Source organism: Mycteria americana, chromosome 7 (genome assembly GCF_035582795.1).
Source record: "Mycteria americana isolate JAX WOST 10 ecotype Jacksonville Zoo and Gardens chromosome 7, USCA_MyAme_1.0, whole genome shotgun sequence".
Classification (NCBI taxonomy): domain Eukaryota; kingdom Metazoa; phylum Chordata; class Aves; order Ciconiiformes; family Ciconiidae; genus Mycteria; species Mycteria americana.
Window position 1 is genome coordinate 12,623,781 of NC_134371.1, and position 18,709 is coordinate 12,642,489.

The 18,709-nt window shown below is 53.5% G+C and overlaps 1 protein-coding gene across 6 annotated transcripts in view; it reads left to right on the top strand.

Annotated features, from left to right (window-relative positions):
• RUBCN (rubicon autophagy regulator) overlaps positions 1-18,709 on the top strand; it is a 33,773-nt gene that overhangs the window by 391 nt on the left and 14,673 nt on the right. For 4 of the 6 annotated variants that reach the window (XM_075507089.1, XM_075507086.1, XM_075507091.1 and 1 more), the window contains 7 exons: positions 11,900-12,053; positions 14,504-14,587; positions 15,537-15,696; positions 15,873-15,979; positions 16,551-16,691; positions 16,910-17,066; positions 17,303-17,860. In XM_075507089.1, coding sequence (XP_075363204.1) covers positions 11,900-12,053; positions 14,504-14,587; positions 15,537-15,696; positions 15,873-15,979; positions 16,551-16,691; positions 16,910-17,066; positions 17,303-17,860 — 1,361 coding nt within the window. Of the gene's footprint in view, positions 1-51; positions 260-5,202; positions 5,278-11,899; positions 12,054-14,503; positions 14,588-15,536; positions 15,697-15,872; positions 15,980-16,550; positions 16,692-16,909; positions 17,067-17,302; positions 17,861-18,709 lie in introns of those variants that run through there. The other 2 variants (XM_075507090.1, XM_075507088.1) reach the window with 2 other exon arrangements.

Here is an 18,709-nt window from a genome sequence, read left to right on the forward strand (position 1 = left end):
GGGCGGGGGGTGACGGCGGCCTCGCCGGGGCGTCCCGGTCCTGTCCCCCCGCGTCGCCTTTGGAGCTGCCGTCCCCGGCGCTTGCACTGCCGCAGCCCAGCCCAGCGGCTGCCGGGGTGCCGCGGGCCGGACCCCTGCCGCCCGCTGCCCTCGGAGCCTGGGCCGGGGGGCGGCCTTGGGGTGCAGCGTGCGGTGGCAGCGCCGCGCCTGGGCCCAGGGCGGCCTCGGGCCCGGCGGGTGGCGATGGCGGGGCCCGTAGGTAACCGGCTGGGTGCGGGCGGCCGGGCCGTCTGGAGACCGCTTGCAGGAGAGCTTCTCCAAGGGCAGCCGACAGCGGATGTCCTTGGGAAGGGTGAGGGCCGCCCTGCCACGTCGGCGGGGCGACGGGGGCCTGGGGCCGGAGAGTGGCGGGCGATGCTGGGAATCAGGGCTGGTGGTGATGGGGGGTGTGTGTGTGTGTGCGCTGCGGCCGGGTTTTGGGGGACAGAGCAGTTGTGCTGCAGGGCGTGAAGTCATGGAGTCATGGGCTGGCCGGAGATGTTGCAGGGCAGGGGAAAGGGTGTTCAGCTGGGAAGCTGAACGCAAGATGACGTTGCCTGCCATCCCAGCGCAACTGAGAGAAATAACCTGTTCTGTGAACAGCCAAACCAACGCAGGCTAGTTTCTAATAGAATTATGCCCCCAAACGTCAAACACCAGGGTTCAAACCGGGTTCCTATTTCAAAATACCATGTCAGGCCTAAAATTACTACTTAAAAACAGAACAGTGTGACTACTGACGTTTTGTTTTCTTTGGGTTCTTTTCAGAGTTGTTATCTTCTGCAGCTTTTGGTCAGAATCACATGATTCAGAAACTCAGAAGAGAAATTAACAACTTGGTTTTTGAACAAGGAATCTAGTGAAGCCTTTTTTTCCCCCCTGTATATTTGCATTCTTTGGAGATGTGTGTATTGTTGGTGAGTCAACAGTACGCACATACCTCGTGGTCAGGTGGCTGCTGCTAAGTGAGTTGTAACAGGGCTGGGATCTACCTCTTTTCACTCAGTGGCACTTCCTTCATCCGGCACTCTCTTTATTAAATTTAAGGGATGGTAATTGTCTTTGAAATCTCTACGTCTTGCTCATAGTTGGTTGAAATTGGTCAGTAGGTTCCAGAGATAGTAAAGGAAGGAGCAGATGGGCAGACAACATGATTGCAGAGGCTGGACTTCCTTCAGAAACCAGGCGGTAATGCCAGAAGGAAATCCATATCGATTCCCCCTGTTTGCAGTGGTCACCTGGCATTACTGTGCACATCTCCCCGAGTGTCTTCCGGGAGCTGTGCTGAGGCTGCCGTTCAAAAGTTGACTTCCCTCGCCCTTGGCCTTCAGTGGGCTTTGCAACATGACCAAAGGAGAGCTTGTTTCAGGGTCTGACTGACTGCCTCCAGAGAGGGGGAGCTCCGTACCAAGACTACAGGGACTACGTTGTGAATGCCTTTGGGCGGGAATAAGTATTTCCATACGTGCAACCTTGCACACAACTCCTTGCAGTAGGAATGCTCCCACGTTTCGTTAACTGCCCACGTACTCCACGTGCTCATTTGCTAAAATAAATACTCTGTGGCAGATGCGATATCCTCAGTGCCCGATACACAGCTAACTCCTCGTGTGCGCAGTCCCTGGCACGGTGTGTCCCGGGAGGTGCCTGCACTGCAGTGTTCCGCAGGCCTCTCCCCTTAACTGCAGAACTGGGGGTCTTTTGAGGAGTATTATTGTGAAAAGCAAGAATGAGAGGAGAGAGCTGAGGCTTTCTGGCCTCTGCTCCATCCTGTACTGCAGACTGTTGACAAGGCCTTGGTCTCTCCATTTACACTCTTTATGCATCTCTTCCCTTTTAAAATAAGGCCAGTAACATGCTCCTGGATGTTCCTCTTGCTGCTTTCTACTGGCTAGCAGAGAATGGCTCAGTTAGTCATAGGACATCTTCAGCTAGTGAGAGATTTTCCCTCCAAGCAGGAGGAGCTGGTGACCAGGATGCTGGAGGCTGGGAGTTCTGCCCCATTTTCTTCTCTGTGTTCTCCCTGCGCAGCCTAAGTTCAGACATGGAGGCTTGGAGCCACATATTTGATAATTTATGCATTTTCCTCCAGATGACAAGTGGGACTTGAGGTTCTTAAAGTCAGGCTACATTTCTAAAGGGAAGATGCTATCGCCAGATGACCAATAAATATTAATAATAGAAGAGTCAAATAAAAGATTTTTTTTTTTTTTACTTTAAACCAAATTCCTGTGATGCTATAGCATGCAGCTCCATCTGGTCACTATGTCACACTGATAAACAAATGCTCTGTTTAGCCAAAACAAATACGCCCACTGCAAAGGTGGCAGATGCTGCCCGCCCTCGTGACAGGTGGAAATCAGACAAAATCCAGATTGTACCACATCCATGGGTTGCATTTATTATCCAGACAGGACACCAGCTGTCTGCTGCTCAGCACAACAGAAAACCAGGCAAAGATTCTGATCCTGAAGAGTATTTTTCTTCTGTGTTCAAAATGGCTGAAATGCCATGGGGATCATGGAGGCAACCATGCAAACATCAGCTCTTGGTTTTCTGTCCAGCTCTCAGGATTGTGTCAGCTTCTAGCCCCATGACAACGGTTCCACGTAGCATTGACTGTTATAAGAACTAGTACTTTAACTGTATAAACTACTGTACAGCTGCAGCCCTGCTGAGGTTGTTACCACTGTAAGAAGACAGTGTGTCTAAAGCATCCACAGGCTGTAGTAAGTTTTGGGGCTGGTTCTTTCCTGGGCCTTTCCTAGGCTCTTCCTGAGCACCAGTTGTCTTCTCACAAAAATGAGACTTCAGGGCTTGGCTGCCCAGTAACCCCTGTTATGTTACACTGTGGAGGAATTGCAGACTAGATGTTACCTGCTGAACATCCTGGCTGAAATTCAGGTGTTACAATTACAATTACCACACCCAAAGAATCAGGTACTAAATGCACTTGTAGATTTAAAGCCAGAGGGGGCTGTCTAGCCCAAGCTGTATGTCGTGGGCTGTGGAATATCACACCTGCACTGATCCCAGAAACGGGTGAGCCATTCAAGTGCATCTTCCAAAGGAGGTCTCTGCTTCCCCGGGGGGGTTGTTCCAAGGCACAGGCACTACTCCTGTTAAAAACAGCTTCTTATTCCTAATGTGAAATTGTCTGGCATCTACCAGTAACTTCCATTTCTGCCTTCTCTGTGAGGTTTAATGAGTAAAGAAATTGCATTGAGTTGACAACTGACTTTATGTCACCCAAATCTTCCCCAAACAGCAACCAGGTCTGTGAGATTCCAAATTCTGCTACCGGTATACAGGATACATAAAAGGATACATATATACTTTCATACATTTCAAATTGTTGACCTCTGTTGGCACTCCTCAAATTTTACACCGCAGGATTAATCTCCAGTTTAGTCTCAGTGCAGTCCCAGAAGCTAACACATCTGTGTGTGACTATACGCTCTGTGCGATCAGGCTTATTTTTGATGGAATGATTTTTTATATGCTCTCTAAATTGAAAATCCTTGAGTTTACTTAAGTGTCTATAAGTAATATATGCAAAAAAAACATAATGAAGCAGGGGAAAAGGAGAGATTTTTCTGAAGAAACTTTAAAAAATCACTGTAAAGCAACATCCAGGCTATTTCTGACTTGTGGAGCTAGAAGAATCTTGTAATTCCTGATTTAGGAGCTAGATTAGATCTGTCAGCTACATTTGCATGCTCCATTTCACCAGGTGTGATCATCTAACGATGATCACAATAGTCTTGATGACTTGATTTTCTCCAGTATTTTTACTGTGAGAGTTAACACATAGTCTGATGCCCTGATACCAAACATGCCGTGTACAGCCAGTGTTTTCAATGCACGTGGTCAGTGCAGTAGGCTCTATGCAAGAAAATTTCTGCCTGACTGACAACCATGCTGGAAGTTGTTCCACACTTGTACACCATTACTATGTATGGGGAGTCCTAGTCTCTTAATTAAGTGCCTTCTGAAAAACGTTTTGCTGTTGTTATTTTTGCCTTCTGAAAAACGTTTTGTTGTTGTTACTGCTTTAAGAATAGCAGCATAGAACCTGGCTCCCCCAAATGCTGCTGAAGTACCGTACCGGTAAAATAAGCCACACAGGAAGTCTCAGGTCAAGGGGTGTCGCTTCATGTATGCAGCATCAGCGAGCAGCATATACTTATCATTAAAAGTAACAGTTACAGAAGTTTCCACTGTGCAAACGACTACCTTTGGTTTCTGAGGCATCAGACAACTCCGGAGACATATCTGGGTTTTGTCTCCCATGATAATTTGTCGTTGACTGTTCTCAGTCTGATGGCAGCTGCATCACTTTTCCTTTTTCAAGTTTCATTTCACTGCTTTTTAGTGGAAAGCACATATAATTCTGCAATATTTTTCACATCCTCTTTACTGTAGGCAACAGAACAGAAACCCTCTTTCCGTTTGTCTCTGCTGGTATGTTTGGTGCATGAGCAGCCTCTCAGGGAAGACGTTTGGTTGATTTTTTTTCTTGCCATCACAATTTTATCACCTATCTGAAGCAGGATTTTGGTGAGCGGTTATCTCAGTTACTGATTATTGTGGTTTTACACTGTGGTGCAGCAAAACCCCAGTGCAAACACTTTACTCAGAGGGCTGACAGTAACCCGACTGGCAGCTCAACTTTTGCTGAGAACAGCGTATCGCTTTGGGGTCCTACAGCAGCCTCTACCAAAGACACACGCCTGTGTGTATGTACCTATAGGGGTGACGGTGGGCTGGAGGACGGCACAGCGGGGCCCGCCTGTCTCGCCCGCCTCGCTGCAGCGCCAGCAGCCGTGACTGACAGGAAACCTGAGGGCCCGTTGCTCCCTCCTCACCTAGTCACGCAGGGCGTTGACTCACGGGGCATTCGCCTTCTGAAGGCGGCAACAGGGCTGTCGCCGAGGACGCCAAGGGCAGCGTAGGGCTCGGGGGCGGGAAACCGAGGTGAACGGGCCGCCATTGCGGCCGGCCCCCGCCTCGGCGCGGCCGCGCGCAGGGCATGCCGGGAGCTGTAGTTCTCCGGCCGCGCGGAGGGTGCCGGGCAGCCGCGGTGCGCGCCGGGAGCTGTAGTTCCTGGCGGCGGCGGGGCGGGGCGGGCGCTCGCCCCCACGTGACGGTGGCGCGGCGGCGGCAGCGGGCGGTGGCGGCGGGGCCGCGCGCGCCCGGGATGGAGGTCGGGCCCCGCGAGGGGCGCGCGGAGAGCAGGTGGGGCCGCGCGTGGGGGCACGGCGTGACGCGCCAGGGTGCGCGGGGGGGGAGCCACACGCGTGGGCGGGAGGCCTGGCACGCCGGGGGGGCGCGGCACGTGTGCGTGTGTGTGACACGCCGGTGGGTGCGTGTGTGGGGGCAGGACACGCTGAGGAGGTGTGAGTGTACCGGGGGGCAGGGCCTGCGTGGGCAGGCGGGGGAGGCATGACATGGCGGGGGTGTGGCGGGCAGGGCACGCCGCTCTGCGTGCGTGTTTGTGCCGGGGGCGCGGGGGAGCGTGTGTGCGCTGAGGGGCACGCTGTGCGTGCTGGCACCAGGGGCAAGGCACGCGTGGGGGCAGGGTCTTGTGTGTGCACAGGGGGTGCACGCGTGGGGTAACGGGGTGCGTGTGCAAGTTATCTAGGACACGGCAGGGAGCACGGGATGTGCGTGCAAGAACACGGGTGGCAGCAGTGCCAGCGTGCCTGGGAAGCGCTGGGGATGCGCGGGGGTGGCCGGGGTGCCCTGGGGAGCTCATGCGCTGCGTGGGCGTGTGTGGGAGCGTGTCTGCACACCCAGCACCAGCGCACAGATGCGTGGGGAGCTGGGAGTGATCCTGGGACTTGCAGAGCATGCCGGCTGCCCCCGGTTCGGTCCCTCGTGGGGAGGAAGCACGCGGTGAGGTGGGCTGTTAGAGCAGCGTGTGGCCACCTTTACCCGCCCGGGACCAGTACACCGCACTGCTCCCTGGCCCGGGCAAGTGTCTTGGCCGTTGGAGGGGCAGTGGCGGCTGCAGACGTGTGCCCTCAGTACCTGATGCCTTGTCCCCACTATGGTGGTGACAGCACCTCTCCATCAGCCCTGGCCAAGACAGCAGCTGCCGAGCCTCTGCTTCATACGCCCTGTGCTTAAGGGCGAAACCATCCCGCCCTGACACCGCGCTGCCTTTCTGGTGGCTCTGCAGCTTGCTGCTTTTGGATCGTGTCTCCTTACCCTCCTGGCGGTCGGCTGCATCGCCCCTTCTAGGTGCTGAAAAGAAATCTTCAGCTTCTCTTTATTTCTGAAGGTGAGGCCCTGCGCCTGCACGTGGCTGGCGGTGAGAATGGCCGTGCTGCGGTGGCTTCATCTACGTGGTCTTATTTTATGCTTTAGGCATGGTTTTTCTTGTTAGCATTTATAAAAGCAGCAGAGATTGTTCCCTGGAGGTGTTTTGATGACGAGTCCTATTTACTTCAGGTTTTTGCATGTTTTCAGCCTTTGCTTTGTGCTTCGGTTTTGCCCTGGTGCTCACAAGCGCAGGGTGGATGTTAGATGGAAATGGGAGTGTTGGCTGGGGAGGAGGGAGCAGCTGAAACTTGATATGGGAGAGAAGCATTCCTTATCTGAGGGGCTCAGCTAGCCGCTCTATTCCTGCTAGCAATATCAGCCGGGAGAATGCTACCGGTGCTTTTAAAGCTGCAGTGCAGGTTTGGGGTGCCTTTTGATTTGCACAGTTCGAGCTATTCTCCCTCTTTAGCTAATGCTTCAGACCCAGCAGGTTCAGAAAGGTAAAAGGAATTGATTTCATTCACTTCGTTTTCTTTCTGGAATCATCTTTGTGCATTTTCTTGCCTTTGCAAGTGCAGGTCCTGCACTACCAGACTCTACCATCGTGTGACTAATAGGGCTGACGTGGTGCCACCCCCAGCACTCCACCGGGGACGAGGAGGGCATCGTCCCCTCCGGTGCTGGCACACGAGGGGGCCTGCTTGTTCTCCTGGCTGTCACTGGTGCACTGGGGAGGATCCTGGCACGGGCCTTGCACAGCCTCATTGTCCTTTGTGCAAAATGGTTTAGCATTTCAATTCCCGGGGAGGTGCCATTTCACTGTAGATTGTGGCCGTGACTGATAGCGATAGGGTAGAGGTCACTGGATCCATCTTCCCATGGAACATGGGAAACGCAGAAGCAAAAGTCCATTGCTGAAGTCCATTCTTCTGCTGGGGCAGGAGAGGAAAATGAGGATCTTGTGCTGGATTTTGCTGTCTCTCCTCCTGAGCAGCAGGTCTGAAATGCATCGGGGAGCAGGGGCTGTAACGCCGATGTCCGTCGAGGCACGGCAGGTTAGTGCCCTCATTCTGCCAGGCAGAGAGCAGGGCTCTCGTGCCTTGGAGTGGCGGGCGGGTGATGTGATGGATGCAGCAGCCCCAGGGGGAGCAGAGGGGCCGTTGGTCAGCCGGGTGGGTTAGCAAAGAGCTGCCGCCTTCAGCTCTGGCACCAGCGTGGCCCGGGGACGGCAGGGCCAGAGGAGAGGGTCCCTAAGGGGAACCAGTGCTGGGAGCGATGGAGGAAGGCGAGCAGCTGGTTCCGGGGAGGTGGGTTGCGATGGGGGTCTGCTCTGCGTGTCGCTGCCGCTGGCTGCCTACTTGCTTGTTGCAGCAGGTCCCGTGCAGATCGAAGCCCGACGGACACTATCCCCGGTCCACAGGTTGTGGTCATCTGCTTGTGGGAGGCTTCACCAGCATGAGCAGGCAAAACTATTTGCCATGCTGGGAGAAGGCTAAAAAACACCTTTAATCCCTATTTTCGTCCCTCGTCCTTTGCCAGTGCAGAGCAAGAGTGCTCTGGCGAGCAGCAGTTTTGGGCTGCATTTGCTGTGGCAGCCTTTTGTGGTTGTGCCCCCAGTTTTATACTGGTGCAAGCTTTTAGTACCGGTGCAAGCAGCCCTGCGTTTCAGTTTCCCAGCCAGCCTGCTTGGCTCTCCCCGCCTGGACACTGCAGGGCTGACCCATTGGGCTGGCAGAGCTCTTCTGGCTTCCGCTGCCTTGTCAGCCGCTCCCCGTGGCTGCAGATGAATTGCACGAAGCCTGCCTTTCTTTTAATCCCATTTCCCAGCAGTGCTGAGCCTGCCAGAGGAGCAGGCGGGGGAGCTTGAGGAAAGGGGCTGCTGGTTGTCTGGGAGACCCGGGGACAGCGAGGCGGCGGCAGGCTGTGCGCAGCGGTGGGTTACGTAGCACCTTCGGGATCTGCAGGAGGAACTGGCAGCTGGCACGGGAATGTCCTTGGAGATCTGGCGGAAGTCCCTCCACGACCTCAGCATCCTCAGCCTGACCTCCTTAGTGTGCTAAGAAGGATTGAGAGACTCCTCCAGGTACAGGACAATTCAAGCGGCCGTTGCTACATGCCTCCTGCAGAGCACAGGCAGACACACAGCAGATGTTTGTGAGAAAGACAAGCTTCGGGGGGTTTTTTTTGGTTTTTTTTTTTTTTTTTTTTAAATACTAGCTACCTGTGTGATTCTGTTTTGGAAAGTAACTGGGGATTGGTTTTATTTTAAATGAAGAAGTTCACCTGAGTCAGCAGCATGGCTCCCTGCCTCTGCTGTGAGTCACCTTTGCTGACTTGGACCAAGAGAAGTTCCTACCCTTGCTGGAATGGAGGGGCTGAGAAAGCCTTGGGCTTTCTCATTTCCCTGACGCAGCATTTCCCTGATGTTGTCAGCAGCAGCAGCATTAAGCCATTCCTTGCTCCAAGGCTGGATTCTGTCTTTTATTGCTCCAGTGCAAAAGGTTCAGTTATATTTGGAACAGTTCCTGACAGCGGGTTGATGCTGCCGTACCTGAAGATAGAGTTTGTGGTGGTAAAGCAAGGAAACCCAGCACCAAGTTTGCAGAGCTGTTGGCTAAAATTGGAGGCTGGATCAGAAGTCGTCTTTAAGGAAGGAAAGGGATGCGGCTGAGGTCTCACCGGTGCTCCACGAGTGATGGCCCTGCAAACACCCTCGGCTCTTCTGGCTGGGGGACCGGGCTCTGCTAGAGCAGGAGAGCAGGAGCACGTGTGGTTCTCGCAGGGGAAGCTCTGCTCGTGTACTGTGACCTCTCTGGGGTGTGTTGCTCACTTTGCCCTTCCTGTAAGTTGGTGCTTTCATGATGTGATATGAATTGGCCTTACCCCATGTCAGGCTTTCTTTAGCACTAGCAAAGGAAAATTCTCTTTATTCAGGAAAAACCAAGCAGATTTCTCAACATTGCTCTGAACAGCTGCTGAAACAGGGAACTTGAGGGCAGCTGGGACCCAGGCTTTTGCCATCCCTCCTCGCAGTCCAGGCTCAGGCTCTGTCAATGGGAGGGGAGCAAACCCTGCCACGAATTCAGGGTTAACCGACGAGTCCAGTTCAAGCTGAAATCACAGAATCACAGAATCGTATAGGTTGGAAAGGACCTTTAAGATGTGGTTAAATGTGGTTAGCTGCACTGTCTTGCGATGTCCCTGCCACCTGCAGCCAACTATATGGGTCTTTGTTTCTTCAACTTGTGTCACTGTATGCTTTTCAGCATGCATCATGTTCCAGCCCAGAAACAGCTGGGTTTTGGGTATCAGTAGGGTCTTGTGCATCCAGCTTGTCAACTGCTTTGGGCCAACAAGTCCCATGGGATCCTTACTGTCTTATAGGGATTTAATTCACTTTTGGTAGCTTCTGAATCACCTCTGCAAAGGCGCTTTCATTGCACTGCTTGTTCCCTATGTGCTTCTGAGTTCAATGTTTTAACAATTTGAGGTTACTTCGTTCGAGGATTGCTTAACCTTAGTCTGCCTGTGCTAGGAGGGAGCTGTGACTCCAGTCTGTCGGATCCTGGTTTCCTACCTCTGGGGAGGTGCACAACTCCTCCTTTAATGAGACAGGTCATTTGGTAAGGCATGGCTCTGCGTGTCCTACCTCCGCATCCTCGTGTGCATCGCCTGCTTTTTATAGCATGAAATAACAGGGAGTTTCCCTGACTCACTGACTTGGAAGATCAGCAGCGTGGCTGAGCTTTCACTTGCATTTCCTAACTGTGAGCATTAGAAATATCTTGGGGACAAGCTGGTGAACTTTTGAACTCAGTGGCTGCAGATGCTCTTTGACCAGTGACGCTGCTCTGGGCATTTGCGGATGCCCAGAACGGCATCGCTGGTCCCCAGTCAAAGAGCATCTGCATCCCTCGGCACGGATGAGAAAAGCCCATAGGAGAATGGCTGGATCAGTTTTCTGTGTCTCCCTGAGTCGGATCTCCGGGAAGCTGCTTTTGATTTACATCCGTGCTTTCTTCTTGAGGCTCTCCTGAGACAAGCCCTGACCATGCTTGTTAGTCTAAGTACATCGTAGACATATACATACTTCTTTATGCACTGCAGGTCTGTTTTAGAGCTCCTGGGCTCTGCTGGTGGCATGTGTTGGCCCTTGCATGGTTTAAGCTTAGGTGAGCACTGAAAGTGGTGAGGCTTCGCTGGGAAGACCTCGTGAAGGGAGTGGATGGGGAGCTTGAAGTAGAGCCAATATTTGATGATCTGCTTGTTCACTTAATCAGTTTTGCAATAACAAACGAGTTGCAAAAAGAGAATATTGGCGAGAAAAGCTTGGTTTTAAATACCAGGATTATGTTACTCTTTAGTGTCCCCTGTGCAGCAAGAGGTGTGCAGCCCACACTTTCATCCACAAGGATGAAAATGAGAGCAGTTTTAAATAACGTTGCTTAATTAAAATTTATTTTTCTTTTTTTTTCTTTTGCTTTGGAAATCCAGTTTGTTTTGGGCAGTGAGAGGGATTAACAGCTGAAACACTGGCTTGTTTTTTGCCAATTGAAAGGTTGGACTTTCATTCTAAGCTGTCACCCCTGGTGCTTCTGTTACAAACCCTGCAGAGGCATGTTTTTTTGGCATTTACACCCCCAAATATACCTTGTAAGATTTCTGTTGCTTCTGAGAGAGTGGCTGCTATCTGAATACATGTTTCTGATGGCTGCTGTTCCTCTGGCAACACTGTCAAACAGCTTGAGGGGGGATCTCGGTCATCCAAAGCTTCCTTCCCCAAAGTTGCTTTTGCATAGGCAAATGACGTTACCTCTCTGCACCGTCACTCCCGCTTTATGGCAGATAATGGTGATTCCTTGCTGTACTCAGGGCAGCTGAGGGGGTTGATATCAATGAGAAGTGCTGTGCAAGCTCTAGAGTACAACTACAGTTTGCTAAGCTCTGTCCAGAACATGATGAATGCTTTTGCAAGAAAGTCATCTTGTGCCTACAGCAGCTCTGGGGCCAGAGAGCAGCTGTACAGGTGGAGATGTGGCTGAAGAATTACTATGGAGCACTTCTGCATCCTGCTGGTGCTGGAGTGCTCGATGTGGTGCACGTTGCTCGGGGAGTGCCGCTCTCTGTAAATGTGGGTGCAGCGTGGCCAGAGTCTGCTTAAATGGTGGACATCATGCCGTTGCCTTACAGGTGCTGTACTCCTAGCGTGCTGCTGCTCTGAACAGTCTCTGATAGAGCGTGTGAGTGAAGAAAAGCAAGAGGCTGGCTGGAGAGGTGTCCTCCAGCTTTGTTGGCCTGTACTAAGCAAGTGGTATATTGCAGGAGCCATCAGTCTTTGTTCTGGCTGTCTCCTGAGACCACATTGGTGGTGGCTACCAGTCATCACAAGCATCGTTACGATAGGGCCTCTTGTCCACAAACCATGCACGGGAGACCACAGGGAGGTGTGAGGTCCTTTAGCTCACCTTTGCTAGCTTCTGGACCACGGAAGGTTTCAGCCTGACCAGAGTCTCCTTGGAGAGAGTGCTCCGTGGTCCTGTTGTGAAGCTCCTGTTGCTGTATATCTGATGCAACTTGCTGTGTTCCTTTGCAGGAAGGAGCATTGGAAGCTGCTAGGCAACCTGAAGACCACAGTGGAAGGCTTAGTGTCCACCAGCAACCCGAACGTCTGGTCCAAGTATGGCGGCTTGGAACGGCTCTGCAGAGACATGCACAGCATCCTCTACCATGGGCTCATCCATGACAAGGTAGGGCTCTGTCCTGTCAGCACTGCTGTCTGTCCGTAGCAGCTTCGGTGCCTGTCATGAGCAGGTGGGACAGTCCTGTCTGCCTGCAGCTTGCTTCAGTGCTCGTAGCATGGAGTGGGTACAACACTTGTAGCAGCGTGGGAAATGATTGAAGCAGGGACTGAGCTTGCCTGGCAAGTGCTGTAGTTGTCAGAGGGACCTGGGTGCATGTTCTTTCTATCTCATCCACCTTTGACGTGTTTTTTCTAAGTACCTGTGCCCCCCCATGCTGAGGCCAGCCCCCTCTCCTTTCTTTCTGCTGCAGCCAAGCGATAAAGCTGCATTCGCAATGAGTCAGCCCCGTATCATCTGCACTTGGAAAACTCCCCAGCGAGGTCTGGCAAGAGAAACCTCGCATCTTTACTGTTTCTGGTTAGCTGTGTTAATAACAGGAGCTGGCAGCCAAATCCGCGCTCTGCGTGAATAGGATCTCTCTTTCCAGGCTCTCGTCGTGCCTTGCAGTTGCTCACCCAAACGTTCCTCCTTCCATGGCTGCCTGGAAGAATTTCTCCTTCCCACTTATGTGCAGAGGCCTGAAGATCTCCCCTTCAGCTTGCAATTACCACCACAATTAATTTACAGTGGAAAGTTGAAGCAAGTCTGCAGGGCATGCCTGAAGGCAGGCTTCCCATCAGTGGCTCTGCCACCCAGAGAGCAATGCAGAGAAGTGAGCGATGCAGAGGAGCCCCAGGCAGCTTGCACGGGCCAGCTGGGTCCAGGAGCAGGAAAACCGCACCTATGCAACGCTGCACCCGAGCTAATAAACCTCCAGGAAAAGCCAGGCTGGCAGCTCATCCCAGCTTTAATCCCTGGATGTATTAGCTGCAGTCAGCACTCATTACGGTGCTGCTCTGTTCCCATTAGTCCCCAGTGGTGAGGGCCAGGACCTTTGGGAGATCCGCAGAGAGAGAAGCTACCTTTTGCATGTGAGGAGTGCAGTGCTCCCTTCTCATAGACGTGCTGTTAATAGGCTTCAGGAAGTGAGATTTAAATTATTTATATTTGTCTGTCTCTTGGTAACAGTACATGCCAGACCTGCAAAGCAGGATGGTGTGTTGCCTTCCTCGATGCTTTTACTATAGGCAAAGGCGGCTCTTTTACTTAGAAATGTCTCCCCTGCTCGGGCGTGTGTGATACCAATCAAGCTATAAGAGCTGCAAAGGGAGGTCCATAAAAACACGGGCTGTATTATACGGGCCCTAAAAATAGGAAGCTGTCTTCCTAAGAGCAGTTTTCTCATAGTTGCTCCAGCAAAACACTTCCTTACTTATTATTTTCTTATAAACCTTTTTCCTACAACTGGGAATAAATAAAAAAAGGTGAAAAAAATCCATATGTACATGTTAAGAGAACTAGGGTAAGAGGTTTTTAAACTTTTGAGTGAATTTTATTTATTTGTCCAGAAAACCCCAATTCAATCTAGAGGACTAAAATTGCCATGTTAGTTCTCTAGTCTTAAAAACCAAACCAACCCCCCCGCAAACAAATAAACCACAAAACAGAACCCATTCCTCTGACACTTGTGAAAGAGGAAATAGAGATGGAAGAAAAAATAATCAGCCTTTTGGTGAAGAGAGACATTTTGGAGCTGTGCTTACACCCGATAGGGTGGTGAGGAAAACAACAACTCTGCTGCAGTTCCTCTTTAACGGGAAGAATAACTAAGAACAAAATAACTCATTGTCTGAATAAAGCTGAGGCAAACAGCAGCAAAGAGCTGATAGAAATGCAACACCAGATTTACCTGGGGTGCTCAGATGTGCTGGTGTCCTCGGTGGTGGCTTGCATCAGAAGACAGCAATGGTTGCTGGTTTTGCTGGGATGTGTTTCCATGTTGCCCTTCGTGACCCCTCACTCAGGTCTGACTCTGGAGTGCTGAGGCATCAGGACTGTCCTCCAGGTCCCGCTCCGGCAGGAAGGGGAATGGTGACGTGGGAACTTGGTCAACCTTGAGCTTGGCAGACCTGCGGTTGGCCTTTAGGATCCTTATTGCACTGCAGCAGAGATGTGAGCCGTTCGGTGCCACGTCCCGTCCCTGTCCCAAGACTTCTCCTGTCTCCAGGGTATGAGGGACTGCAATCTTACCTGGTGGAAGAAGAGAAGCTCAGGAGATGTGTTGTCTGGTCACTTGCGGGCTGACTGCAACTGAGAGGTCACTGTGGGAGGGGCAGGATACAACTTATCTACATCAAGCCAGTGTTTTTTGACTTGATCCCTTGATCTACAAAACTGTGTTATACGCTTGCATTGTTTCTCCTTTGTAAAGCAGTGCTGCTCTTCCTCTGTCTGTGTTCTGGCCCATCTTGCCAGGGTTTGGGGCTCTCCGCTCATGGTAGCTTGGGGCTAATGGGGGATGTTGTCATTTAACTGGGACTTGGGTGGTGGTGTCTAACCGCGCCTGTCCTGGGCAGGTGTGCTGCAGACAGAAGGATTACTGGCAGTTTGTGAAGGACATTCGCTGGCTGAGTCCTGGCTCTGCTCATCACCTGGAGAAGGTGGGTTCTGGTGGGGTGGCCTTGTGTGCCCAGCAGGGAGGGGAGGGGGCAGCTGGGCTGCGAGCCTCAAGGGTGGGATAGCAGCACCTTGGCTGTGGGCCTGCTGTGGGTAAAGCGGCTCCACGGCTTGTGGAGGGTGAAGCAGCCGCGTGTTTGTGTACAAGCCAAGGGAACTCGGCATGGCTTGGGCTGAGACAATCGGCTGCTTATTTCTCCCAGGCCGGTCTCCAGCTCGGCTCGGCCGGCTGCAGCAGGCATCACCAAGGGAACCGGCACAAGCGGCGCTTGTGTGTGTGCAGGGGTGATTCATGTCTCTGTGCAAATCTCTAAAAGTCTGGGCTGCCCCGTTTCTGGGTTGTGCCTTGACCATGCATTTGGTTCTCCCGTTTCTGGCTTGTGCCGACTGCTGGTGCATGGGGATGCTCTCAGCCCTCGGCTTCCCCGTGCCGACGTCCGTGGCCCCCGCTGTGGCTGGGCACAAGGGGCTGACCACCAGTGGTCCCTGTGTCCAACGTGCTGCTGGGGAGGCTTGGGGTGTGACTCCAGTCCAGTTCTTCACGCAGCTCAGGTGTTTAGCTTCCCCAGTTAATGTGTCAGTAAGAACGTGACCGTCACCACCGAGGTCGGGTTGGATTTGGGAGTGTGGGGTCCTTCCAGGTCAGGGGTGAGGCACACGGGTGGGAGAGCGTGCAGGAGAAATTCACAGTGCTGGTGGCTGTCAGAGGACTTTGGTCGCTGGCTGACCTTTGAAGCGTTGGTCCTCCCCGGTGCTTTTGCCTCCCTGGTGGCTGGGGAGCTGCTGGTACTTGTCCTCCTTCCCTCTGACAGTGACCAGTGCTGGAAAGCTGCCGTTATCGGGGCGGGGGGAACCAAATCCGTGCAGTGGAACAACCCCTGCTCCCCCTCTTGCCTCTGCATGCCTTAACCTGTGCCTGGCGTCCCTTTCCAGTTCATCAGCCTGCAGGAGAGCAGCCAGCCTGACCCAGAGGGCCCGGGGGACCAGGCCATCGCGCAGCTGTGGCTGCAGCACAGCCTGCAGTGCCACTGCCTGTCGGCGCAGCTGAGACCGCTCCTGGGGAACCGGCAGTACATCAGGAAATTCTACACAGGTAAAGAGAAACGGGCCTTTTCCTTCTTATTAGGAAAATATCTAGCTGGTGGCATTTCCAAGCCGTGTGGGAGTGAGGGGGGGCGGCAGGAAAGGTGGTTTGCATGTGAGCAACCAGCGCTGTCAAACCACGCGGGTGAGAGGGACCCCCCCCAAGCAGCAGTTTTCTCTCCCCAGACACTGCCTTCCTGCTCAGTGACGCCCACGTCACGGCCATGCTGCAGTGCCTGGAGGCTGTTGAGCAGAACAACCCCAGGCTTCTGGCTCAGATCGACACCTCCATGGTGAGTTGGGGTCCTGGCTTTTCCATCCGGCTCTCCCCAGATGCTGGCTGGCTGCGGCTGCTCGTGCGAGGTCTTGTTCAGGGCACATGGAGCCCTTGGACAAGGGGCTGGACTTGGAAGTAAGAAAAGGAGCTCCAAGAGGGGAGGAGAGTGATGAACTGATCCCTGTGCTGCCTGCGTGAGCCTGGCAGGGGTTGGGGTGGGGGAGATGGCTGTGTGGAGCCTGTAGTGAGGTACCTCGCCTCTGGCTGGCATCAAGGATTTGAGTATGAGGACCTGAGGACCAGTTCCTTATAAGAGGCACCTCTAAAGCCCTCTCCAACAGTCCCAGGCTTCAGGGCCAGCAAGCAGAGCTGCCTGGTTGTGAGGGACAGCCACCCTCAGAGGGGATGAGCAGCACCCCAGGACACCTGGGTGCCCACTCCTGCTGGTGATGCCAGTGACCCCCGTGCAGCCCCGTGGCAGCTGCCCCCTCCCCAGAGGAGGGAACAGTGGTGGCTTTCTTTGCACAGAGCTCCCCAGAGGAAGGCAATTAATGAGGCTTCGTTAAATGGGGACTCTGTTCTTTCAGCTGGCCGGCACGTCACTGCCATCCCTGTGCGCGTCAGGTCCTTCTGCTGGGACAAGAGAGATGTGTGACCACGACGCCGAAGGGCAGGAGAGCCATCTGCCTGGGGCGCTGGGCTGCCTGGATCATTTCGCTGAGAGCCTGGTAATTTCCCGACAGGAGCCTGCCGCATAGCTGCGAACAAAGAGCTGTTTCCCTTCTGCACCACAGCGTTTTTCCCTCCCCATCCTCCTGCCCCCAGGGCTGCCGCATCCTTTGCTGGCTGGTGACCAGGCGCTCGCAGGTCGATTCCTTTCCATTGCTGCTCCTTTGACGTGTAGCCCCATAAATGCTGATTTATTAATCATACCACCTCTCTTCAGCTCACCAGGAAGAGTGACGGTCCGCCTGCAGTGACCAAGAGTCAGAGCCTGACTGCCCTCCCCGCGTCCCCGTACGTCCCAGCTGCAGGTTGCACACAGCAGCGCTGCTTTGGGTCCTTCTCCAGCCTCCACCATCCAGCCTCCTCCGGCTTCTCAGGTAAAGAGGGTGGGCTTGGAAGCTCAGGATAGACCCAGAAAAGACTTTGCCTTTTTTTCTGCTCTTGGATTTGTTGTGGCGGATGGGTGCGAGAAGATCTCTGCCCGCGATGGGAGGGAGATCCCTGGCCTTTGCCCATGGTGGGTGGACATGCTGGTGTGAAGACACAAGCTTATTGCTATAGGGTGGTCTGCTTGTGCCAGGGTGCGTGATATCCTGCTCCTACCTCTGTCCAGACAGGAGACCAGCAAGCTCCTCCGTCAGCTCCAGCTCTAGCCGGCTCCAAGAGTGCTGTCCGTCCACCCGGTCCTCCTCCTTCAGCAATGGCAGGTCCCCTCTGGAGCAGCCTGGCTCTGCCACCTGCTTCCACGTCCCCTCACCCAAAGACCCCTTCTCTCCAGCCAGTGAGATGAGCTCCAGCACCACCAGCCACAGTGAGGACACTTGGACAGGGAGTCAGGATGATCCGCAGAGCGATGCTAACGATGGGCCGGAGTACCTGGCCATTGGGAACTTGGGACGCCGGGGCCGGGCATGCAGCAGCGCCAGCACCACCAGCAGCAACAGCACTAAGAGCAGTAGCTCCAAAATTTTCTCCTCCAGCAGCTCTCAGAAACTGGACTCAGTCTCATCCCTGGGAGAGCAGGGAGCAAGTGGAGGTGGAAGCAGGGGCCTGAGCCTGTTGCGCCGGTCCAGCTTCTCAGAGGGACAGTCGTCAGCTCCGCAGGGCATCCTCAAGAAGAGCCACGTGCGCTCGCACTCCGACACCAATGTGTCTTCGGGGAAGTTGCACGGTAATGGGGCAGCTTTTCTGGGATGGCTTTGGGGTGTGGGAGTCCCTGGTACTGGGAGGCTGATGCTGGCCACCCCTTTGACTCCATGGATCAAGTTGGCGAGGGGAACAGTGGGCGAGCGGTTGGGAAATTTGGTCTTTGCCCTTAGCTTTCCTGCTCTGCACTGGAGTGATGGGCTGACATCTTGCTTCCCAGAATTCCCTGGGCTGGTCTGTTATTGGTATTGGCAGCTTTTACCAAAAACTTAGAAAATGACAGCGATGCTGTGGCATTAGCTGTCCTGCTTCCTCACTGGCCTTGCCTGACTGGGGCATGGGGCCATGGCAGGACACCGGGCTGGGGCTCATCCTACTGGTAGGGTGTCATCCTACTGGTAACCTGCTGGGTCCTCCTGTGCTCTTGAGTGGGTGAATGCATGGTGGGGGAGAGTGGGATGTAAGGGGACAACAAGTTTGTGGGTGTCTGCCCCACCGGTTCTGCCTACATGGGAGAAGTGGAGATCCTTGCTGAGTAGTAACCAGTCTGTCTCTGTTTTCTCTCCCTTAACGCTGCCCTCCTCCTCCTCTGTCTGCCCAGGAGGCCTCAGGGATATCACCATTATAATAGAAGATCCAGTAGCAGGTTTGGGAGCCAGTATAACAGCCCTTCATTAGTGATCATTGCATCAAGTTCAGGATTTCCATCAACCCATTAGTGTCCATTTAGAAAACCAAAAAAATTCTTTCTTGCCTGTGTCCCAGCTGGTGCTTTGAAGGGTAGTCAGGTTTATGCATGCGACCTGACTGAAGATCCCAGCTTGGTTGTTGGGAGCGGTGGACCGGACCAAGAAGGGTGCCCAGCTGCCCTGCA